Genomic DNA, 25,082 nt, shown 5'->3' with positions numbered 1-25,082 from the left:
CAATAAAAGTAATTTAAGTCGACACGAGGTAATGGGAATTCTTTTTTAATTTTTTTGTGAGATTTAATGTATTTATTTGAGAGAGAGAGCGCGAAAGTGCATGAGTGGGGGGAGAAGCCGAGGCAGAGGGAGAAGCAGACTCCCCGTGGAGCAGGGAGCCCCCCCCCATGCAGGACTCGATCCCAGGACCCTGAGATCATGACCTGAGCCGAAGGCAGATGCTCAACTGACTGAGCCACCCAGGCGCCCCGGGAATTCTTCTTTTTTTTTTTTTTAAGGAACGTTTTTTTGGACTAGAAAGCAAATTTTTCTTGGATTATTACAAGAAGTGGAGACAGAAGGAACCTCTAATAAGCATAATACAAATACCAAAGTGACAAAGTAAAGCACAAAAAAAAACAGGAGAATTTCATTTATGAATAATGATGCAAAATCCCAACTCAAAACGTTACCATACAGTAGCACATTAAGAGAATAATACATCAACTGGGATTTATTCCCTTAGCACAAAAATAGTTCAATAGGAGGAAATGTATTAGTGCATTATTCATAGAGGAAAAACAGGAAAAACAGATGTCATCATCACAGATGATAAAAGGAAAAGAATAAAGTTTAACATTTTATTCATGGTAAAATTCTTGATAAAATAGCAATAAGAACATACTTTGTGGACTTGCCTCCTATGCCTTAACCGTAAACATCATGCTGAACAGGGCACCCTAGGAGCACTCCCGGTAAGGAACTAAACAAGACTAGGTTCAGAATCACTCTTACTAAACACGGTCTGCGAGGTGTTCGCCAGCCTTCAGCACCAAGACGCAGGGCAAGAATGAAGCATAAAAATTGAAAGAAAGAAGGAAAAAAATCTAATTATTTGTCAATAATATGGTTCTTTGCCCAGAAATTCAAAGGGGTCGAATGAAAAACTATTTCAAACGGTAGAGAAATTAAGCGATGTGACAATACGTGTTATGTATGTGTTACTGTAACAACTCATGAGAAGATACAACGGGAATGGGATCCCATTTGCAACAGGATCCCATTTGCAACTGATGAAATATAATGTCAAGGAGATGTGCCTTTGGCTTTCTTGCAATTTATGTACATTAGGTAATTTTTTTTTAATTCATCTGACAGAGAGAGAGACAGCCAGCGAGAGAGGGAACACAAGCAGGGGGAGTGCGAGAGGAAGAAGCAGGCTCCCAGCGGAAGAGCCTGACGTGGGGCTCGATCCCAGAACTCCGGGACCACGCCCTGAGCCAAAGGCAGACGCTCAGCGACTGAGCCACCCAGGCACCCCCATTAGGTAATTTTTAAAAAGGTTGATAAATTGCTTGAATTTTGAGAGATCTTGAGATAGTGCATTTCTGGTGTTTACAGTAAGCCTGCAGGTGATGGAGCTCAAAAACTACTTCCTTCCCTTCCGCCCCTCCCTCCGTGCTGAAGCTGACCCTGAACTTCCTCTCTGCAGCTCTTGTTTTCCCATAGTCCAGGGCCCTCCCTCTTCTGTTCATGGGGCCGGGCTGGGCAGTGACAGCCTAGAGGTCCTCCATCCAAAGCCCGCCCGATTCTGGGACAGCATCTCTGCTCCCAGACATGCGTCTGCAGGTCCTGCCTGACTACGGGTGACCCCTCCCAGGGGTGAGTGGGTCACAGGTCAGAAATCTGACTGCCCGCCCAAGGACCAGCCTCTCATCCTGGGTGCTCAGGTGGCATAGTCGATGCTTACCACCTGTGAAGTGACAAGAGCTTGGTGAGGAGCCCAGGGACACGTGGTGCTGCTCTGACACCTTGGATGGGAGGGGGGCGGCACGTCAGGAAGACCTGGGGTCTTGTACTAGGTCTACCTGAGGAGGGATTTCTGGGGCCCTGGGTGGAAGGCAGGGTGGGCCAGATCTTGCCAAGGCCCTTCACTGCCCCGATGTCTTCGTTAACCTAGGCGTCCTCCTGGGGCTCTCGGCTCATCCGAATCTTGTCGTAGACGGTGCAGACTGTTGGGGGGCACTCAGGGCTAGGGGGATGACAGCTGCCCCTCTCCATGTCATTCTGCAATTCAAGCAGAGTTTAGGGGTGCCCGTGGTCAACTTCAAAGACTCAGGCACAGAGGTCAGTCAAGCTACGGCTCTTCACGCGCTTCGGGTCTCAACCCCAGTAACCCCAAAACATAGCTTCGGTGCAGACCTCCCTCTTGAACACTGCGGAGTCTTCGTCCTCTCCCCTGGGCCCCCCTCCCCCGCCCCCGCTGGGCCACCACTGTACTCACTCTCTCCCTTCCCTGACTGCCTTAGTTGATAATACCACACCCCGCCCCCTTCCTGCCATATTTTCCCCTGAGCACGTATCATCACCTAACACTTCACATTTTGCTTATTTATTTTATTTGCTATTCTCCCCTCCCCCAGCCTAGAATGTGTATTTTCCGAGGCCGAGGATTTTTTGTTGTTGTGTTGACCTCTGTGTCCCAGATCAGAATGGCTCTGGGATATAGTAGACACTCGTTAAATATTAGTTGGACAAATTTGTAACTCACCTTGGCTACTCTCATTGCAAAAGTGCTTTGAAAAACTGCAAAGCAGCAGATAAAGGTATTACTCTTGCAATCTGCATTTTATGAAAGAAGAAACTGAACGCCGGACAGTAGTTTTGTAAGGTTGACGGAGAAGTCAGCATGAGAGCCTCACACTCACTTCTCCCGCCTCTGCCCCTTCGCTCCTTCACGCCACCCCCATCTCTCTTCTGTGCTTGCCTCCCTGTGTCCTGGGAGGGAAATAATTTTCTTCATCAGCTAGGAAGCTCCCCAGGGGCAGAGAGACTGAGGGGGTAAGGCTGGGGGTCTGGGTCAGAGGTCGCCTGATTTGTTTCTTTATCCCAAAGCCACACATTGCTCCCATCCTGTGCTTCTCCAGTGACGGTATCGGGATTTGGGTCCGGAGCTCCCTGTGGCCTGGGTCAGATGGGAACATAACTCAGAGGGGCTGAGATGGAAAGTTCCAGCGAGCCAGGTGCTGAGACAGTTGGGGACAGTGCACAGCACACTCAGCTGAGAGCAAGCAGACCCCGTTCTACCCGGTGCCGCCGTGGTTTCCTGCCCGAGTCCTTCTTAGTGCTCCTTCTGGATCCCACTTTTCACCACCATAAACTGCGGGGACAGGACCAGGGGATTTCTAAGGTCCTGATGGTCTGTGGGTCAATGACCAAGAGGTGTCTCCCTTTGGCAAAGTCAAAGGGCAGGAGAGGAGAGGACCCGGCCACTGGCTGCTCCTGGGAGTGCAGACAGTGGCTCTGTTTGCTTTCCTTCTGCTCGACTTTAGTCCAGTGGTTCCCAAAGGTGGGGCCGTACTTGGGAACGTGTTCGAAATGCAAGGTCTCAGGTCTGCCCTGAACCCACTGAAACAAGTCCTGGGAGGGGGTCCAGCAAGCCCTCCAGGTGTTTCGGATGTGAGTTCAGTTTGAGAACCACTGCTTCCCGGTGGCGCTCTAGGCACCCTCACCTTGGCTGCTCCCGTGTCCGGGCCTTCCCCTTGTGTAGTCATGCCATCTGTGACCATTTCTCACTGGGGGCCGAGCAACTGAGATGTTCTTTCAGGGGCAACTCACACTGGGGCGATAAAGTCTTTGCCCCAAAAGGAGGCATTAATGACAGGATCTCAGGCAGGTGGGGTGGGTATTGCGGGGGGGCGGAGAGGATGGGGCTTTCCTGATGATCCTCAGAACCTTGGGTCTGCCCTGCCTCCCGGCCCCACTAGTCGGCCCCTCTCCTACCGGCTTTGGGTCTTTTATGGATGACAGGTCCCACATGACAAGCAGTCGCTTACACTCCTGCCTCTCCCCAGGGCTTGACATTGAGCTGCTGGGTGGTGAGCCCCTCCGGAGCAGCCTGGCTTCTCTCCTGCTCCTTCCCCTGCCAAGCTGTGTGCCCTCGGGTCAGCCACACACCTCACTGAGCCTGCCTCCTTCCCTCTCCTGCTCCGCCATCCACATCTCCCTGGGTTGTGGCGAGGACGAGATTGTGAACATGTGAGCGCGGTGTCCCTGTCGGTGGCTTCCACCCTTCACGCCCAGTTCCAGACACAACAACCATACTGTCCGCAGCAAGGACCAGACCAGAGCCCGACAGGCAGCTAAGTGCCCTGGACCGGCCAGCGCTCACGACCTCCGAGCACAAGTCAGTTGACCTGGTTTGATTTCCGTGGACCCACCTTGGCGTGTCTTAGGAGACTGAGCTCCACATCGGGAGGGCAGTGGCTCGTGGCCCCAGCAGGTTCCTCTGTGGGCGGGGCCTGGGGAAGAGCGGCGGAGCCCAGCTCTGTGGGCAGCAGAGTGGACTGGCCTGCACACAGCACGCACAGTGAGAGCGTATGGAACTGAGGTGACCCCTCGTCAGCCCCAGGGTAGGGCAGCCATCACTCCATGGGCTAAAAGGTCAGGTCCCAGACGCCTGCCCATCCTTGCCGCCCACCAGTCCTCCCGTCTGGGCGTGCACACAGCCCTTGCCCTCGGTACCACGTGGTCCCAGCCTCCCACCCAGATGACTCACAGGAGAGGTCAGTGAGCCCCATGTGCCAGCCCGGCCCCCTCCCGGGTCCCCCGTCCACTGCCTTCCCCGAGAGCACCGCTCAGGCCCTGGCTAGCACCTACCCCTCCTGGACCGCATTTTCTTCCTTTTCCAGATGACCACTCCACCGGCCAGGCTCAGCGTCAGCACCGTGAGCAGGACACCTGTCCAAACCCGCTTGCTCTGAGAACCTGCCATCAAAAGCTGCTGTTAGGTGCACCCTTGGGGGGAGGGTGCGGGGGAGAAGGCGGGACCCTCCCGCCCCCGACTCGGGGCCTGTGTCCCAAGTGCGCACCCTTGCTGCAGCCCCGACAGGCTCCTGTCTGCTGGCCAGGCCCCCTCAGCGGCCCTTGTACCAGGCTTTCTGTGCCGCTTCTGCCCAGAGACCTCAGAGGCTCCCAGCAGCCGCAGGTGCCCCCATCCCTGCAGTCTGGCCCTGTTCTCCCCTGGCAGACTCCCGGGAGAGAACCAGTCTAGGAGGGGGAGGGGACGGAAGGTTCCAGGGCCCCCTGACGTCAGTGCACGTCCTGCCCTCGGTTTGCCTGCCACACGAACACGGCTCCCACTTCAAGGCTCAACTCAGGGGGTCCCTTCTCTGCAATGCCTTTCCCGAGTCCTGCAGCAACTAAGCACTGTTTTTCTTCCTTTCGTACGGGAACCATATAGTTTGTATTTGCCTCGATTTCCGCCACCGTCATGCAGAAATTCGTACATGTCGACAAACGTACCCCTCCTCGTCCGTGAACCATTACCGGCTACGTATTGATAAGCCGTGTGTCACAGGCTGTGCTGATAGCTTAAACCACCCTATGAAGTGGGTGTCACTAACACCCATCTCAAAGACAGGCCCCAGAGACTGAGTAACTTGTCCGGAGTCACACAGCCAGGAAGTGGAGATGCCCCCACGGCCCCGGAGGTTCCTTCAGTGGGGGTTCGTCATACTGTTCCCTGCGTCTTTCCTCCGCCCCGTATGTGGTGAGCACTCGGCCCGGTGTTAAGGGTTGAAAGCCGGGTGGCTGAGTAAGGACGTGGCAAGGAGAAGCTGCGGGGGACGTCAGAGCCCAGGAAGAACCTGGTGAGACAGGACAGCCACACCGATTACTAACCTCCTTCTTTATATGCATTGTTCCTGCTCTGTGGTTCCAGGGAAGGTAGAGTACCCCCTTACCTACCACGCACTACTGTATGTACTCCCTTGCTGCATGGCCAAGGGGACCCCGCAGCTGACGCGGAAGGATGGTGGCTGGCTGTGGTGACCGCAGGGGCTCACACAGCTCAGGGGAGGCTTGAACTGTGGTTTATGCACTCACAGGTGGTAACCATCCTAAGAAAGGTCGTGTCTGGCACACAGCAAAAAACCAGCATTTATCAGCCTGAAAGGGCTATGAGCGTCCAGACCATCCGGGGTCCTGGGACTTGAGATTCCAGGGCTGGGGAGGGGGTGCCCTCAGGGTCCTCAGTCTGTCGTCTTCAAGTTCTTCCCCTCCCCTGCCTGCATCCTGCTGACTAGGTCGGCCTCCGCGGCTCCCCGATGAGCCCCACAGGGATGCCCTGGGAGACGCAGCTGTTCCTCATACCCGTTCAGCTTCCATAATGAGGGTGCGGCCATGCACCTGCCTCTGGGGTGCCCATAGTGACCCCCTTCCAGTACTCCTCTGTCCCAGTGATTTCCCTGAGTCCCCCAGTCGTGCCCTGCCCTGTTCTCGGCCAGCCCTTCCCAGAGGTCCCACTCACCCCTCCACAGACAGACGCTCTGCAGGAGTAAGGTTGCATTCTTCTCGTCCACGGGGTTGCTGACACAACAGGTGAGGGAGCCATTCAGCTGGCTCAGGGGAAGGCTCAGGCTTAGATTCCTGGAGCTGGGGGCTGGCCCAAGAGCCCTTCTCTGCTCCAGCTCCCTGGGGAGCCCCTCACTCAGCCAGGTCACTGTCAGGTTCTCTGTGGCTCCTGGGATCCCACACTCCAGGCTGACATTGCACCAGCCTGCATGGTTGGAAGATGAATGAATCACAATCTGGGGGTGGGGGATGGGCTCTGGGGGAGGAGGAGACAAAAGAGAAACTGAGATTCAGCATTGGAGGACACACAAGGGGATCAGCACGTTTGCCAAGTGACCCAGCTGTGGGGGTTCCTAACTATGGGCCTGGGAAGGGACCTACTGCCCCTGGCCCAGGGGTTCTGACTCCCAGCCCAGGGCAGAGGGCTGAGGCCCTTCCATGCTCAGTTATGTCTACAAAACCCAGTAATCATGATCGATATGATAATTCCTTTTTTAAAAAGATTTATTTTATTTACTTATTTGAGAGAGAAAGCAGGTGAGCACAAGCGAGGAGAAGGATCTCCAGCAGACTCCATGCTGAGTGCAGAGACCAAGGCAGGGCTCAGTCTCATGCATGAGATCATGACCTGAGCAGAAACCAAGAGTCGGATGCTTAACCACTGAGCCACCCTGGTGCCCCAGTAATTCTATAATTATATATACACATGATGATTATACATATGATAATAATTGTATCTATTCTCACAGATACAATAAACACAACATGAAAGGAGTTGAGAATACAGTGGGAAAACATATTAGACGTTCACATTTTATTTAAAGAGAAATACTGATTATCTTTAAATGTTGAAATAAATATTTAAGTTTAGTATCCAATAAGATGAAAGTACAAGGGGTTAAAACTTCCAACATTCTAGAGATGTTTAGATTGATGAAAACTCTACCAATCCAGCCCAAGGCAAGAAGATACGAACAAGGGTGAGTCGAGAACAGGAAACGTCAGGAGCAGGCGCGTCTGTGTAGACCTGAACATCACCTGCGGGCATGACGTCCCCCTGTTACAACCCAGGACTCGGATTCTGGTCCTGCCACCGCGTGCTCGTCCCATCACCTAATGACACAGAGAGACTGAAGAGACAGAGAAGGAAAACCATCCAAAGGTACATGTCAACTACGTGATGGCAGGTGTGACAACAGTCACTGCAGAGCGAATCCAGGTTCACCTAGAAAACACTAAGCAGCCACAGAGAGAGTTTAAATTCCTACAGACCTAACAACAGAGACTGGAGATGGGGAAATGTCAGAAAGCAAACCAGAAAATCCAAACGAAAACTCTGCTGGGAATCCTGGGGTCAATGACCCAATGCAGGCTTCCTGCAGAGGAGTCTTTCCCTCTGGGGACAGGCCCACACAGACGAGAGGGGAGGCAGGAGCCCGGGTCACCCATGACACGGACAGCCACTGGCCAGCCTGGTAGGCAGCTCCCTGCACACCCAGCTGCACGGCCGTCTGTCCTGGCCGCACCTGCTCGCACCCTGGAGAGCTCAGGGGTGGGGTCCAGGCTTTCCTACAGCTGCCCTGGGGCTGAGCACTGAGGTAGGGGACCCATGCGGGACAGGAGGAAGGGTCTTCAGTCCTGGCAGACAGAGCCTCACGACAACAGAGACTTCGCCCTTCGTCCTTCTCTCGCTGGCAATCTCCCTTGTGCACTGCTGTCTGCAGCCACAGCCGTCTGCGACCATGAGGAAGACGCAGGAGGTCAAGACCCCGTGTCCAGGATGGTGGAGCAGAAAGATGGGGAGCCTGGGAGCCCGGGGACCGTGCTGAGCAGACGACCCAACCCCAGCAACTGCCATCGCCTGAGTTCCTTTGCAGAGATCACTAACCCACCTGCCGCAGCTCTGAGAGCCGAGCTGGACGCTCGCTGCAGGCAGACGTAGTCCTGACTTCTATGCACGGATGACAACAAGGAAGGGGATTTCATCAGCAAAATCAGAAGTCGATTAAAAACATAGACCAATCAAAAAGCAAAATCCTGAGGTCTGAACAAAAAGCTGACGTTCTACCAATTGTCATTAGGAAAGAGGATCAAGGCGTAAATACAGGTAAGAACCAACACTGCAAATTACAGGGAAACTCTATGTACGAAACACAGTAAGAGATTTTAAAACGTGGGTGAAATCATGCCTTTCTAGGAACATGAAGTGATCAAAATTCTAGTAAGAAGATGCGAGAAACCTGGATATACGCACCGACTTTGAAAAAATTAGGAAGGTGGCCAGAGGTCGGATGTCATCAAGAGCATGAAGGACACACAGTTCGGGGCGTGAGCACTGTCCATGACCAGGGAAAACAACAGTCCTGTGTTACGGACAGTGTTCCAGCTTCGGAAAGGTGGAGGGTTTGTCAGGTCATGAAAGCATAGCTCGGCTTTACCACTCACGTCAGACAAGGAGAATCCCACACCCAACACAGGACAACACCTGCTAACCCACGGGTTACAGTCAGTCACACGCAGAGACCTTAACTTCCTAAAGTAAATATCAGCAAATAAAATCACATGATACCTCATGATCACGTTGCATTTATTGTAGGAATACAAGGACCGTGTAACCAGGAAATTCATTAGTGGAATTTACTCCAGCAGCAGAGGGAAGAAGAAGTCGTTCCCATTTACGGAGCAGGTGCGGACTCCCAGGCACAGCTGCACGGGCTTTCCATCACCTTCTCTAATCCCCAGGAGAACCCACAGAGTTACACGATCCCCTGTGTCAGCAGTGTCATCCAGGGCGGGATGGACAGCTTTACTGGAAAGGGTCAGACAGTACATATTTATGGTGTAACTGGCCATATGGTCTTGGTCACAAATACATAACTTGGCCACTATAGGGAGAAGGCAGCCAAATACACATAAAAATGTAGAGATGTGGCTGTGTTCCAATAAAACTTTACTTACAAAAACACACATGTGCTATATTTGACCAATGGCTATAGTCTGCCAACCCCTGATCAGGGGATTAATAAAAACACCAACTTGCAACCCTTCCCAAAACTCACTGCACATGTGACTAGGGGAAATGATCCTTTTAAGTAGCTTCTTTAAAATAATGGAATTAATTAACAGGTAATAATTTAAATACAAAATCAAACGGAATGTGTGTTACAAAGTGTTAGAAAGCACACGCAGGCATTTAGAAAGCTTCTGCTTTTGGGAATGAATTTGCTCAGCAGTTGGTTTATATGAGTGTTTGTTATAGGCTCTTTTCAACAGGTGAAGGAATGAGTCAGGCTTGAAGAATCAAAACTCCGAGAAACTTTAGGTGTTTCTGTAGGTTTCCTTTACGTATTGCTGACATCTACCCAGTTGAAGGACACCTGCTCAATGCCTGCTGGGAGCCGTGTAGAACGGCCGGCAGGTGCCACAGAGGGCGGGGCCGGGAATGGGGCTGGCAGGTGGAGAGTAGACCACACCCATTCACTCCAGGGCAAGGCTGAGAAAGATGGTCCAGGAAAGGACTGGAAACAGGAGCATTTGTCCACGATGCAGGAGAAGGTGAGAGATGGGTACCCCCGGGCCGCCCCAGCATCCGGGAAGGAGGGAAGAGCGGGCAGCAGGTGCAGTGAAGGGCAGCGCAGGTGGAACAGGGCATGAGGGGACAATGTTGGAAACGAGGCTGGACAGATAGCCAGGGACCAGATCCCGAGCGGGTGAGACTTCTCTCCTGAGTGCCATGGATCCTGTGGGGAGCGGGGGTGGGAGCGGGTTAGCTGTAGGTAGGGAAAGGACAGGAGGGGCCTGCATTTCTGAAAGCTCCACAGAGCAGTAAGGTAGAGGGGGATCTGGAGGGGAAGACCGGGCGCAGGGAAGCCTGTGAGGAGGCCGCCATGATGCCCGGAACAGGGGACGGATGGGAGAGAGCTCAGGCAGGCAGACACCCCAGGCTCTGCTCCTCTCCCCTTTGTCCTGCTCCCCCTGCACTGTCTGCCCGGGTGTCTGCTCCTGGGGGTGGGGGGTCCTTGCTGGCCCGGGAGCTCCAGGAGCCAGGCCTGGGTCTCCTTCTGTGTCCTCCACTTGGTCTAGGACGTGACTGAGTCCCACGGTCCTCCTGGCAGGAGTGCAGGGCAAGTGGTGGAAAGGGTTTTACCCAATGTGGAGTTCTAACCCTCGGTCTCCCTCCTGGGGTTGCTGCTCACTGTTCTGATGTCTGGTTTCTTGTTTTGTTTCTGCCAGCTTTTTGGGTCACGTACGAGTTTTTAAATTAGTTTTTGAAACAACTGGTTAAGAAACTTTCTGATATAATTTTGTATGTTTAATAATCAATTTTGAAATAATTTGCAATTGAAGATAGTTTTTTGTTATCCTTTCGGATGACTTCCTGCCCTTCCCCCATTTCATGTGTTTTTTATACTTTTTAAGACATTTTAGCTACTTTTTCCTAAGATGACATCTTTAGAATTTAGCTTTTAGGGTTAGGGCATCAAAAGAGTTGCAAATACTCCTAAAGAAGATAGGGTTTTTTTAAATCTGTTTAGTCCACATACTTGAGATAAAGAGATTGTTGGAGTTCCTGACGGGCTCACCTTACCATACACACAGAGTCTGAAGACTTCCTTCTGGGATTTTCCTGTGCGGAATTTGACCTTTGCTGTATACCATCCACTCATTTCCATAGTGAGATTCCTGATGCTCAAAACTGCCATCTCTGTCAGGGAGAGGCTACTCCTGAATTTTTCCTCCAGCTCATACCAGTCAGGACCAGTGGCATTGGGTTTCCAGGACACCAGGATCTCTTCTTTTTCAGGCTCAGAATGCCAACTCCACTCTATCTCTCGGATGTTCGGGTACAAGGAGGAGGTCAGCTGCAGCTGGACAGACGCCCCCACGATCCTTTCCAGGGTGCAGGAGGTGCTGAGGTTGTCCACAGACTGGACGCTTGTTGAGGGAATAGCTACAATGGGGAAGAGAGAAGGGAACAAGCATGACGCTGCTGTAGGACCTGCGGTCCCATCACATCACAGGCGTGTTTGTAAGCAGAGGAGCCGCTCCGTTTCACAGAAGAGGAGGCCAAGCTGCAGAGCTGCTTGCTTAGATATTGGCCTTGCCTAGAGCACACAGCCTTGGGTCACGCACAGTGCTTTAAAACTTGAACTCAATCACAAGAGAAAACTTGGAAGGAACACAAATACATGGAGGTTAAAGAGCATCCTACTAAAGAATGAATGCATCAACCAGAAAATTAAAGAAGAATTTTAAAAATTCATGGAGGGGCGCCTGGGTGGCGCAGTCGTTAAGCGTCTGCCTTAGGCTCAGGGCATGATCTCGGCATTCTGGGATCGAGCCCCGTGTCTGACTCCTCTGCTGGGAGCCTGCTTCTTCCTCTCCCACTCCCCCTGGTTGTGTTCCCTCTCTCGCTGTCTCTCTCTCTCTGTCAAATAAATAAATAAAAATCTTTAAGAAAATAAATAAAATAAAATAAAAATTCATGGAAATAAATGAAAATGGAAACGTGACAGTTCAAAACCTTTGGGATGCAGCAAAGGCGGTCCTAAGAGGGAAGTATATAGCAATACAAGCCTTTCTCAAGAAACAAGAAAGATCTCAAATACAGAACCTAACCTTACACCTAAAGGAGCTGGAGAAAGAACAGCAAGTAAAGCCTAAATGCAGCAGGAGAAGAGAAATAATAAAGATTAGAGCAGAAATCAATGAAATAGAAACCAAAATAACAGCAGAACAGATCAATGAAACTAGGAGCCATTTCTTTGAAAGAATTAATAAGTTTGATTAACCCCTAGCCAGACTTATCAAAAAGAAAAGAGAAAGGACCCAAATAAATAAAATCATGAACGAAAGAGGAGAGATCACAACCAACACCAAGGAAATACAAACAATTATAAGAACATATTATGAGCAACTATATTCCAACAAATTAGGCAATCTGGAAGAAATGGATGCATTCCTAGAAACTTATAAACTACCAAAACTGAAATGGGAAGACACAGAAAACCTGAACAGACCCATAACCAGCAAGGAAATTGAAGCAGGAATCAAAAATCTCCCCACACACAAGAGTCCAAGGCCAGATGGCTTCCCAGGGGAAGTCTACCAAACATCTAAAGAACTAATACCGATTCTTCTAAAGCTGTTTCAGAAAACAGAAATGGAAAGAAAACTTCCAAACTCATTCTATGAGACCAGCATTACCTTGATCCCAAAACTAGAAAAAGACCCCACCAAAAAGAATTATAGACCAATATCCCTGATGAACATGGTTGCCAAAATTCTCAACACGATACTAGCCAGTAGTACTAGCCAACAGTACATTAAAAGGATTATTCACCGCGACCAAGTGGGATTTATTCCTGGGATGCAATGGTGGTTCAACATCCACAAATCAATTAATGTGTTACACCACATTAATAAAAGAAAGGATTAGAACCATATGATCCTCTCAATGGATGCAGAGAAAGCATTTGACAAAATACAGCATCCGTTCTTGATTAAAACTCTTTACGGCATAGGGATAGAGGGAACATACCTCAATATCATAAAAGCCATATATGAAAAGCCCACCGGAAATATCATTCTCAATGAGGAAAAACTGAGAACTTTTCCCCTAAGGTCAGGAATACAACAGAGACATCCACTCTCACCACTGCTGTTCAACATAGTACTAGAAGTCCTAACCTCAGCAATCAGACAACAAAAAGAAATAAAAGACATCCAAATCAGCAGAAAAGAAGTCAAACTCTCACTCTTTGCAGATGACATGATACTCTATGTGGAAAATCCAAAAGACTGTACTCCAAAATTGCTAGATCTCATACAGGAAGCCAGAAAAATGGCAGGATATCAAATTAATAAACAGAAATCAGTTGCATTTCTATACACTAACAATGAGACAGAAGAAAGAGAAACTAAGGAATGAATCCCATTTACAATTTCACCAAAAGCCATAAGATACCTAGGAATAAACCTAACCAAAGAGGTAAAGGATCTGTACTCCAAAAACTACAAAACACTGATGCAGGAAATTGAGAAAGACACAAAGAAATGGAAAAACATTCCATGCTCATGGATTGGAAAAACAAATATTGTGAAAATGTCTATGCTACCCAGAACAATCTACACATTCAATGCAATCCCTATCAAAATACCATCTACATTTTTCACAGAGCTGGAATAAATAATCCTAAAATTTGTATGGACAGAAAAGACCCCAAATACAGGAATGTTGAAAAAGAAAACCAAAGGTGGTGGCATCACAATTCCAGACTTCAATCTGTGTTACAAAGCTGTAATCATCTAGGCAGTATGGTACTGGCACAAAAACAGACATGTGGATCAATGAAACAGAATAGAGAACCCAGAAATGGACCCTCAACACTATGGTCAAGTAATCTTTGACAAAGCAAGAAAGAATATCCCATGGGAAAAAAGACAGTCTCTTCAACAAATGGTGAATTGTTGAAGCCACATGTAGAAGAATGAAACTGGACCATTTTCTTACACCATACACAAATGTAAACTCAAAATGGGTGAAAGATGTAAATGTGAGACAGGACTCCATCAAAATCCTAGAGGAGAACACAGGCAGCAACCTCTTTGACCCTGGCTGCAGCAAGTTCCTGCTCGACTCATCTTCAAAGACAAAGGAAACAGAAGTGAAGATGATCTATCGGGGCTTCATCAAGATAAAAAGCTTTTGCACAGCAAAGGAAACAGTCAACAAAACCAAAATACAACCTGCAGAATTGGAGAAGATATTTGCAAATGTCCTATCAGATAATGGGCTAGTATCCAAAATCTATAAAGAACTTATAAAACCCAACACCAAAAAACAAATAATCCAGTCAAGAAATGGGCAAGAGACATGAACAGCCATCTCTCCAAAGACGACATACAAACGGCCAACAGACACATGAAGAAATGCTCCATATCACTCAACATCAAGGAAACAAAAATCAAAACCACAGTGAGATCCCACCTAACACCAGTCAGAATGGCTAAAATTAACAAAAAGAGCTTTTGACAAATATAGGTTTTTGGTATCTTCAAAATCATAAAACTAAAATGGGTAAGAATTTCTAGAACTAACTTTAAAAAGCTGCATTCAAACTGAACAAGAATTAGTGACATGGGACTAAATAAACTGAGGAAGACTACAGTTTGTGACTCTTGTTTAAAACGTTGCTGGTTCTCTAATGTTTGCTCTTCCAGATTAAGGAAACTTTCTCTTAGACATCAATGATATACAGAAATAATTCTAAAGTATTCCTCTGTGAACAAATTGATGCCTTTAACTTTTCTCTCTACCTGAACCCTCTGAAATTCAAAAGGTCTCAATAAGTATTCTTTCTTCCATGGCAATTATAGTGGTTTGCATAAGTTCAGTATGAATCTGTCCTCCTTGTAACAGGACACCATTGGAAACACTGGTTATTTTACTAACGTTTTGGCTGGAATGTCATATTTGAGAGACATGCATAGACTCAGATATGACCAAACAGCTTTAAGGAACTAAGGTTGACGTTATGAAGCATGAAGCCAATAGAGCCCCTTGGAAACATTGGCCTGATACTGTTGCAGGATGTCAGCATTCTTGTCTCGCAAGGTCAAAGGATGAACCTCGTGGACACAAAAAGGTGAGGGAAGTGAACATTTGTTAAGTGAAGGTGAGAGCAGAGAGGAAAGAAGAAGCTCTCTAAAGTGAGAAGGGTCTCGGATGGGTTTCCACTGTGGACTGTCACAGTCTTTTATTGAGAACAGACCAGGAAACTGAAATTTGACATCTCAAGCATGGATAGAAACATGTTTACTTGTTCTTTGAAGTTTGGTCATTTTCTGTGGTCCAGCTGTAACTGTCGTAGGGCCATCTCATCTCTGACATTTAAGACATAACGAGGTGGTCTCCTTACGTTCCCTTATCTCTGGTTTCATACACCTCAGCATTTCTCCACATCTGGAGTTTCTGTGAGCCTGGTCATGTAGCCCCCTGTGTGATCCTCTTCAGGGGAGTCAGGAGCCTCCTATCTCTCCTGCCTGTACCCTCACCCCTTCCTTGCTCCCAGGACAAGACCTGTGGGGCGAAAGAGCTGTACTGGGATTGTGAGGAGTGACTGACTGTATGCTCTTTAGTCAGTGGGGGTTAGGGATAGTGCAAGTCTCCAAGGAATCTGGAAGCAAGGCTTTCAAAGAACCTTGAGGGGCAGGCTGCTACCAAGATAATGTTTCCTTTAAACATGAAGGCCCTGAGGAAGCCACAAGTTAATCGAGGAAGGTCACGCTCCATATGTTTCAGGGATCTATCAGTGGACTGCAAGCTGTAAGATTTTAAGTTACATTTCTTTTGCCATTGTTTCCCCCATCGAAACCTTTCTTACAGAGCTCCCAGCAGCCTCACCAGGTGAGTAAAGAATGTCACTGTGGCAGGTGCAGGAACCTCAGAATATGTTGGGGACCTCCTGAAGAGGAATCCACCCACATCTACAGGTATCACAGGCACGTCTGACGGCAAACACTTGGTCTGACTTCTGGTCTGGAGAGGCTACTGAAAGTTCTACCTAGAGATTCCTTATAATAAGTTCCAACAAAGAAGATTCTAGAAGATCTATATGATCAATCGCTATTCTTGCTGAGCTTATACAAATAATTAAGCCACGTTTGTTAAAATTGGACTTGTTTTACAAATGAATTAGTCCCAATTTGGTGATCTCTGATTTAAAATGAGCATTACTGGAATGCCTGGGTGGCTCAGTCACGTAAGCAACTACATTCAGCTCAGGTCATGTTCCCAGGGTCCTGAGATCGAGTCCCCATGTCGGGCTCTCTGCTCAGCAGGGAGCCTGCTTTTCTCTCCCCCTCTCCACTCCCCCTGCTTGTGTGCTCTCTCTCTCTCTCTCTCTCTAATAAGTAAACAAAATCTTTAGAAAATAAAGTAAAAATGAGGGTTATTATAGAAAGAAATGTTTCAGTAACACATCTTTGTAGATATTAGATTTCAGGAATGGAGACTCAAGAAAACCAGATTACTATTTTACAGCTGGGCTTCTCAGGATGAGAAGGGTTGCCCCCAAAACAACCAATAAGGTTAAGTCTCTTTGAGTTACTTTATGAAAAACTTTTTCTCACTGTAGACCTATCAATAGATGGAGACTATAACACTCTGTTTAATTATTCACTTAAGGCCAGGTTAATTCATAAACCTCTAAATAAATAGGCAAAACTTATCCTCCCTAAACCCGATCTGTCAGTAGCAACCCACTCCATATAAACCCCAGATAATTCGTTTATTTAAAGGTTTGGAAGTCTAACACAGCAAGGGATTTAACTCCAAAATGGAAGGGTCCCTAGCGGGTCGTATTATGCAGTCCTGCGGCAGTAAAAATAGAGGGGCGCTCTCCGTGGGCTCATAGATCAGAATAAAACCTGCATCCCCGTCACAGGAAACCAATGAGTAAATTAACATGCCTTCTTATTATTCCCACGAACCTGCGGAAAACCTCAAATTTCTCTTCAAATGACAATAAAGGACTGGAAGAAAATTTTAGTTAGCTATCAAAGGTCTTTTTATTCAGGCTTCTCTTTCTCATTATAGCATTAACCTCATTTTGTTGTCTTTTCCTGGTGCCGAGGCTCCTTCGCTACCATAGCTTCCAGCCCAGAGACGATCCCTTTGACTCAGCGAGGTTCGGATGCGTTGTCTAGCTTGGATTCGCTGCCTCTGACTTTGGTGACTCATATATAAATTCCCCCAACTGACCAATGTGGACCCATAGGTAGGGACATCTCTATGCCTCTATTCAACAGGACGAAGTTACAGAAGATAAGTTCCTCCACCTCAGCATCCTTAAAGATTTAAGGGTCAAAATTGTTCAGGGGGGAATGATGTGGGGAACAAAGGCAGAGGGAAATGTAAATAAAAGTAAATGTCCTTATAGCCTGCTGCCCATTGACAATCCTGGAGGCAGGAAGCTCCCAACTGTTTTAATGTTAAGGTCTTGCTAGGTGAAAACTAACCTGGGTTTGACGATAAAAAGGCCACCTGGACCCTGTGAGTCTTGTTCAGCAAATGACAGTCCTTTTGGAACTTCCCTTATCTTTACTTCCTCCAACCCCCAAAGTATATAAATAGTTGCTCCTCGAAATCCAGGGGCAGCAGCCCTTTCTGCCCCTGGTTCCTGACCCCGTGCTTTAATAAAACAACCTTTTTGTACCAAAGATCTCTCAAGAATTCTTTATTGGCCGTAGGGCCCCAGACCCCACCAACATTCCAAAACTACATCAATGGGAACCTGTGAGGGACAGCAGGTGCTCAGAGGCACAGACCACAGCTTGCCTGGCGTCCGAGTGGAGACACAGGTGCGGTGGCCTTGAACCCTACCCCTTGGGGCTGACCTGAGCTGCAGGGAGACAGCGTCAGGACTGCCTGAGACTCTAGGACACCCAGCTGGGGACTCGAAAGTCACAAAGTTGCCTAGCGTGGGAAAAAGAACCCCACCCAGGGCCAGCCGTAGTGTGGCGGGTCTGGGGGCGACGAAGACACGCAGCGGTGAGCTGTTCACAGAGCAGACACCTACCCGCTCAGACGCTCTTCCTCCTCCGGAGTCCTAGCGGCAGATGACACTGCCTAGAAAGTGCTCCATTTCTCCTAAGGTTTCAATACATTCGTGTAAGTTCAGTAAAGTCATTGTTTGTTCCAGTTCCTTTGTATGTGGTTATGATCTAGGAAAGGCATTAGGATTCAAAACCAATGGCCAAGAAAGAATTCTTAAGACGTCTTTGGTGCAGAACAGTGGTTTTATTAAAGCTCAGGAACAGGACCTGTGGGCAGAGAGAGCTGCACTGGGGCTGATTATATACTTTCAAGTTGGGAGGGGCTAGGGATAGCACATGTCTCTAAGGAATTTGGAAGCAAGGTTTCCAGGACACTGAGGGGGCGAGCTATTATTGGGAAAAGGTCATTTATTACCGTCTAATAAAACCTTAGTCATGAGACCCTTCAGATATATATCAATGGGTCATGTGCTTGGGGGATGATTGCCAACATGCATCTTGGGGGGTAGAGATAAAGGAAGTTTCCAAAGGAAGCTCTATTATGTTAAAATAGCTTCACAGGGTCCTGGGGGTTGGGCTAAGGTTGCCTTTTGCCCTTAGCAAAGTTCAACATGAGGCAGCTGAGTCCCTACAGGAAGGTCCCTCGGCCTGTTCCAAGGACTTGTCAATGGGCTGTAGGTAATAAGGAAATTTAATAATTTTTCTTCTTCCTTTGTTTCCCACATCAGTTATTTGCTGATTTTTAATTTCATCTTTTAGGCGGTTAGGTTTTTGGGGCAGGCGGTGAAGGGTTGCAGAGACGAGATCCTGCGTGTACCCAGGTGCCACTGAGTCAGGATTTTATCTTTCAGACAAAACACCTTAGGGTAGGAGACAGCAGGTTTCCGCACAGCGATGCTGGGTCTTGAACAGGGAGCTCCATGATCCAAGAGAAGACAAGTGGCCGGGCTTCAGGAAAAGCTGGGAGGGAGGGAATTTCCGGAGACCAACCGTGTAGTGTAGACGGAGGCAGGAGCTCACCCAGCGCGGCAGGTGACGTGCGCACCTGTGGGTCTGCCAGCTGCCCCACTCCTGTCTCTCTGTCTGTCTGACTGATACTTAAGCAATTTAGGAAGGGACATCTCACAGACTACAGAAGAGACTCTTCACTCTGAGAAGGAGATGGAGTTCCAGTCACAGGAAGACGGAGAAAAACCACTGGAGAGACGTTGGTGCCACAATCCTTACAGGATCCGTGTTCCTGGTGTTCACGCTCCAAGTGCCCTCCTGGAACTCACAGGACACACGGAAAAGGACCAAATCCGATCCCATGAAAGGCTGGGAAGGGCTCTGCATTCTGGTGGTTTCTGCCAACAGTCCTGTGTCCCGCCTTGAGGAAACGTGCAAATATACGTCCAAGACCTTTCCCCTCACAGACTTACAGAGAACTGCACTTAAATATGAGGATGTGATGCCATGTCCTTCGGTTGTTTTCAATATTATCCTTTTATTTTTTAAATATTTTATTAACTTATTTGAGAGAGAGTGCAAAAGGAGGTGGAGGGACAGAGCAAGAAGGAGAAGCGGACTCCCCACTGAGTGTGGAGCCCAAAGTGGGCTTAATCCCAGGACCCCAAGATCATGACCTGAGCCAAGGTTAGCTACTTAACCAACTGAGCCACCAAGGCACCCAGATCCTTTTATTTCTTTTTTAAAATAGGCTACACACTCACATAGGGCTTGAACTCACAGTCCTGAGACCAAGACCTGATATCAAGAATCAGATGTTCTCCCAACTGAGCCCCCAGAAGCCCTAAAAATTATTCTTTGAAATAAAGGACAGTAGCAAATTTGTTCAGTCAACTTTGACTCTTGATAAAAACTAGTTCATCACGAGCTGGCCCTGCCCAAGTCTGCTGGACTCACGTCGTGTTCCCAGGAAAGCGTCTTATGTGTCAGAGTTGAAGGACAGAAAGGACATCCCTGGGAGACCCACCTGGCCCCAGCCACGCCCCTGTCCTTCCCCAGCACGGGGGACGCCAGGCAGCCTGGCTGCAGGAACAGGTAACGTGATGTCCCCGTGGCCGAGGCAGGGACACCTGTCACCTTCTCCGGAGCACGTCCGGCCCCTGTGGTTGCTGGGCAGCCCAGAGCACACACCCAGGTCTGCTGGGGGCACAGGTGGCTTCCGGGGCCGTCCTCACGCTGCCACGCTCACAGATCTCTGAGATTAGGGACAGACGCTGTGCGGGCACAACAGAGACAGAGCTCTGGGGACAGAAGAGCAGCCTGGATGCAGCTGCTTCTCCAAGAAGAACCCCAGCTGGACTCCCTGCTGGCTCACTCCTCCCCTACAGGCTCTGGGACCCGGGTCAGGAGCCCCAGCATTTATGGGTAGAAGAGGAAAGAGATTCAGATGGGGGAGGACGCTCAGGGGGCAGCGTGTAAAATGGTTCATGGTCTCTGACAGGTCACACGACTGCCCGGAGTTTCTCCTCCTTAAGCAGCTGCCAGGGAGACAGGAGAGAGGCTGTCCCACCCCTGTCACTGCACTCGGAACTCCAACACAACACACACAAGTGTGATCATTTGACAGGCAAATACGGTGACCAGGTGCTCGTGCACCTGATCTGACTCTTCTCGGCATGAACTGAGCTCACGCTCTTTGCTTGTGTAGCGACGATGGTGGCCCTACTTCTCTCACTGATGTGCGGGGGGACCTGAGCTTTTGTAAAGGTTCCCTCGGTGTCCACCCCTGTGTGGAGCGAGAGGGGGAGGGAGCACAGGAGAGTGTGCGATCTCTCTGCTGCCACGACCAGAATCTTAGAGCCAACTTGGGGCAGAAGCAGAATGAGTGACCAGTGGGTCTGACTGCAGAGCCCAGGCCCTCTCTGCACCGTGAGGAGCTGTGGGGACAAGGGCGGGTCCAGGCCACCAAGTGGAAGCCTGGTTCACATGAGGCCGCCTGCAGGGGCCCCCTCCCCCACAAGAGACTAAAAACAGCTCTAACCACGCAGAAAGATCACAGGCAGATAAGAAGGGAAGTTCCCCTTATCCTGCCCTCCCCATAGATGGTGTCACAGCCCAGCTGTCCCGAATACGGGGGCCATGGGTGGCCGTCCTGGCCCCCTCACCCACTTACACGCCCTCCTCAGCTGGGAGCCAGGACACAGGCAGGCTGGGGGGTGGGGAGGGGGTGCACACATGGGGCTGAGATTGCAGATACAGCTCCGGGAACAAAGCCGGACTCTGGAAAGTGAGACCCTGAGCCACTGATGATCTCAGCCTCGGCCCCCGGAGCAGGGCGAATACCTGCCTTTCCTTAGAGAGGTTTGAGGTGGTTTCCCCATCCCGGGGAGTTTGAGGGCGTCCCAGACAGACCCTAGTCCCCCTTCTCTCCTCAACCCTTCAAGACTCTGGAGAAATCAGGATGTTGATACCAGCAAGCCCACTGCTGCCCACCTGCCTCCCTCACACTTGCTTCTTGGCCCCCCACCCCCCATCCTCACCCACCCCAGAGCCTCCCCCGCCAACTGATCTGCCACTCACCCAGGAAGAGGCTGACCTGGAGCATCAAGGTCTGGCCAGAGAACCGGCTGTCCCACAGGGAAACCATAACTGTGGGACCCAGACCACACGGGCTCCTCCCCTTCCTGTCCTGCTCCTCCCCTCCTTCCGCCCCCTCCCTCTGCCCCCTTAACACCCAGGCCCCTCCTCTTCTTTGATAATCAGCCAACTGTCTGGACTCAGACGGCTTGATCAGCAACAGCAAATAGATTTGAAAAATAAGGGCTTTTCTGATGAAAATAATCCATGCTGATTATACAAAAATTTGGAAAACAGAAAATGATACAGAAGAATAAGGCTCATTGAACTTGAAATAACTTTGAAGGGATATGCTAATGTTTCCCCAAATGATTGGACCCCCTAGAAACTATGCAATGATGTCAGGATCCTTGATTTTCATGGGATTTATAATCCATTTTCCGGTGCTTCTCTGTGCAGGGACATCTAGTGCACCTGCTACTTCCTTCTCACTTGGTCACGTCAATGTGTTGGAGTCTCCACAGGAAATCAGCATGAGGGCAGAGGGAGTGAGGCATGATTCTAGTTATGTAGGAAAGATGTTAGGGTTCGAAGCCGACAGCCAAGAAAGAATTCTTGAGACATCTTTGGTGCAAAAAGGTGGTTTTATTTAAGCACGCGGACAGGATCTGTGTGGAGAAAGAGCTGCCCTGGGGTCACGAGGAGTGGCCCATTATATACCCTCAAGTTGGGAGGGGGTTAGGGAGAGTGTAAGTCTCTAAGGAATTTTGGAAGCAAGGTTTCCAGGGCCTTGAGGGGGCTAGTTATTGTTGGGAAAATGTCATTTATTACTGTCTAATGAAACCTTAGTCATGAGATCCTTCAGATGTATATCGGTGGGTCATATGCTTGGGGATGATTGCCAACACGTATCTTGGGGGGTTAGAGATAAAGGAAATTTCTAAAGGAATTTTTATATATTAAAGTAGCTTATAGGATCCTGGGGGGGGGTGGGCTAGGATTGCCTTTTGCCCTTAGAAAATTATTAACATCTATGCAGCTGAGTCCCTAAAGGAATGTCACTCTGCCTGTTTCAAGGACTTGTCAACGGGCTGTAGGTAGTAAGGAAATTTAATAATTTTTCCTCTGCCTTTGTTCCCCACATCATTCCCCCCTGAACAATTTTGACCCTTAAATCTTTAAGGTCGCTGAGGGTGGAAGGTCTCATCTTCTGTAACGTCTTCCTGCGGAATAGGGGCATAGAGATGTCCCTACCTATGGGTCAATATTGGTCAGTTGGGGAATGTCTAGCGGAGTTACAAAACAGGGAGGCAGCTGAACCCAGGGGAGACTACGTGTGTGGATCTCCCCAAGTGGAAAGGATCATCTGTTGGCTTGAAGTTATGGCAGCAAAGGAGTCTTGGCACCAAGTAGAGAGACATGGGAGAAAACAGCAAAAACATGATTTGTGTAACAAAAAGGAAAAGAAGCTCGAATAAGAATCCTTTGATAGTTGACAAAAATCCTCTTCTCGTCCAGAAGTTTAATCAATCATTACAGGAAAGAGAAGGATTGTTTAAAGGACCAATTTGAGTATTCTTGTCAGTTAGAAACCCAAAAATAGTTTGTGGTCATCTGGAATGTATACACAGCATTCTGTTTTTATGATAGTGCAAGTTCCATCTTGTGTAGCAGTTAAAACATCTAATGCCATTCTCTTTTGTAAAGTATTACTTGGGGCTTTGACCATGTACTTATCAAGAGCTTCCATGTGCCAAACAACATCATCCAGTCTCAAAGAGGGAACAAAGATGAAGGTTGGGTGGTCATACCAATGAGAAGCAGAACGTGTCCACCATTGTTTTAAATTTGGAAGGTTGGCCAGGTTGGTCATGGTTTTAGTAATGCATCCATGCGTCCAGGCAAAACCCGGAGCACAGCGACCTATCCAGCCTGGGGGAAGCCATGGACACAAGTTAGAGCCACACAGCCACTGGATCCCAACCAGGAGCCAGTCATATAATACTGGGCCTCTGTGAAGTGTAGTCAGATTTCAAGGGCTACTCAGTTTTGGAGGGCCATTCTTTGAAGGTGTAATAATTTTAGGCCCTATTTGACTGGGGAGTTATGGCTTGATAATAATCCTCTTTTCTTCGAATTGCTCCATGGGCATGTAGCACTAGGAATGCATATTTGGAGTCGGTACAAATATTAATTTTTAAGGCTCTGACAATTGCAAAGCACAAGTGAGCACTACAGCATACCCAGCTTTTCTTATTCCCTTTTCCATGAAACTATTGCCATCAGCAAACCAACTGTCATCTGCACTTTGGATAGGGGAATCTTTTAAATCTGGTTGGCTAAAATAAACAGGATCAATAACCTCTGCACAGTTATGCTCTATAGAAGTACGATGGTCAGGTCCAGGTATAAGGGTAGCTGGTTTTAAAGTCTGACAGATTTCATGTATTATTTCAGGCATATCTGTAAGTGCAGCTTGGTGTTTAATAAGTCAGCCTCCCAACAAGGGGCCTTTGGTCTCTAAGACATTCTGGACCTGATGTGAAGTCATTACAGTCAGGGATTGTCCCAAAGTGAGCTTTGAGGCTCATTCTACCAGGAGAGCTGCTGTCTGCTTGGCTAAAGCCTTTACTTGCAATTTTATATCAATAGCGGTGGCTTCTAGGATAAAGGTGACTAAGGGGTAATACCATCAAGAAGACCTCTTTGAGGTCTAGTGTTAACAACATCCTAATTACAAGGAATCACTGGCAAGTGGGAGAAGATTGTCTCAAGAGATAAGGGCATCCCCAAGTGCATCATGCAATCCAATCATAAAGAAAGTGGGGTCATCCATTATCTTCACAAGTCCATAGTTAACCCCATAGAGTGGGGTATGTTCTGGCTTTTTAGGAGTGATTCTGTCATCCCACCCACACAGAATTGGTCAAGGAGACAGTTGAGTTATACAATTGTTGGGGAATCAATCCCATTTTTCAGCTGTTCAAATAATCATATGCTCATAAGGTCCTGTTATTATCCCCATAGAATAACAGCAAGGAGATTGTCTATATCAGCTATTGTGGCAATTTCTCTGACGTTTACCTCAAGCTGTCTAGCTTAGGCAAACAACATTCAAAGACAACCAGAACTAGGAATTAACATCTACAAAGGTGTGTTATTGAAACATAATTCTTCTCTCTAAAATAACCCTCATTTTTAATCAGAGATAACCAAGCCAGGACTAATTTGTAAGTCCAATTTTCACAAACTTGGCCTAATTACTTACATAAGCTCAGCAAGAATAATGATTGATCACATAGATCTTTTAGAATCTGCTTTGCTGGAACTTTCATAAGGCATCTCTAGGTTGAACTCTCAGTAGCCTCTCCAGGCCCAAAGCCAAACCAGGTAATTGACATCAGACATGCCTGCAATACCTGTAGATTTGGATGGATTTCTCTTCTTGAGGTCCCCGATATATCTGAGTTCCCTGCACCAGCCGGGAAGTGACATTCTTTACTCACCTGGTGAGGCTGCTGGGAACTCGGTAAGCAAGGTGTCAGGCCAACATTCCCAAGGGGCTTTATGGCTCCAGGTTTCATAAAGTCAACCCTAGTTCCGTAAAGCTGTCTGGTCATATCCGAGTCTGTATGTCTCTCTCAAATAGGACATTCCAGTCAAAG

General features: G+C 48.5%; 1 protein-coding gene across 3 annotated transcripts; it reads right to left on the bottom strand.

The window, feature by feature from the left end:
• Nucleotides 1–398: 398 nt before the first annotated feature.
• LOC103672103 (CD48 antigen-like) lies at nt 399–21,542 on the bottom strand. 3 transcript variants are annotated; one of them, XM_040635845.1, is made up of 6 exons: nt 21,421–21,542; nt 10,922–11,284; nt 6,290–6,589; nt 4,639–4,746; nt 4,200–4,330; nt 399–2,046 (listed from the first exon to the last, which is right to left on the bottom strand). In XM_040635845.1, exons 1-6 carry the CDS (start codon nt 21,485–21,487, stop codon nt 1,936–1,938), a joined length of 1,080 nt encoding a protein of 359 aa, XP_040491779.1. In that variant the 5' UTR covers nt 21,488–21,542; the 3' UTR covers nt 399–1,935. The 3 variants fall into 3 exon arrangements, with proteins under 3 accessions (XP_040491779.1, XP_040491781.1, XP_040491780.1); XM_040635847.1 differs by having other exon boundaries at nt 4,200–4,280; XM_040635846.1 differs by having other exon boundaries at nt 6,290–6,538.
• Between the last annotated feature and the right edge of the window lie 3,540 nt (nt 21,543–25,082).

This window comes from Ursus maritimus, unplaced genomic scaffold (genome assembly GCF_017311325.1).
Source record: "Ursus maritimus isolate PB19 unplaced genomic scaffold, ASM1731132v1 scaffold_2, whole genome shotgun sequence".
In the NCBI taxonomy this organism is placed as follows: Eukaryota; Metazoa; Chordata; class Mammalia; order Carnivora; family Ursidae; genus Ursus; species Ursus maritimus.
Note: the sequence above shows the minus strand (reverse complement) of the source record. Positions and strands in the feature narration are given on the sequence as shown.

Coding starts and splice junctions, on each gene's coding strand:
- LOC103672103 (XM_040635845.1), bottom strand. CDS start 21,487: ATGGTTTCCCTGTGGGACAGCCGGTTCTCTGGCCAGACCTTGATGCTC. Junction 4,747..6,289: donor GAGCGTCTGTCTGTGGAGGG/GTGAGTGGGACC, acceptor TTTTGATGGCAG/GTTCTCAGAGCAAGCGGGTT. Junction 4,331..4,638: donor GAAAATGCGGTCCAGGAGGG/GTAGGTGCTAGC, acceptor TGCTGTGTGCAG/GCCAGTCCACTCTGCTGCCC.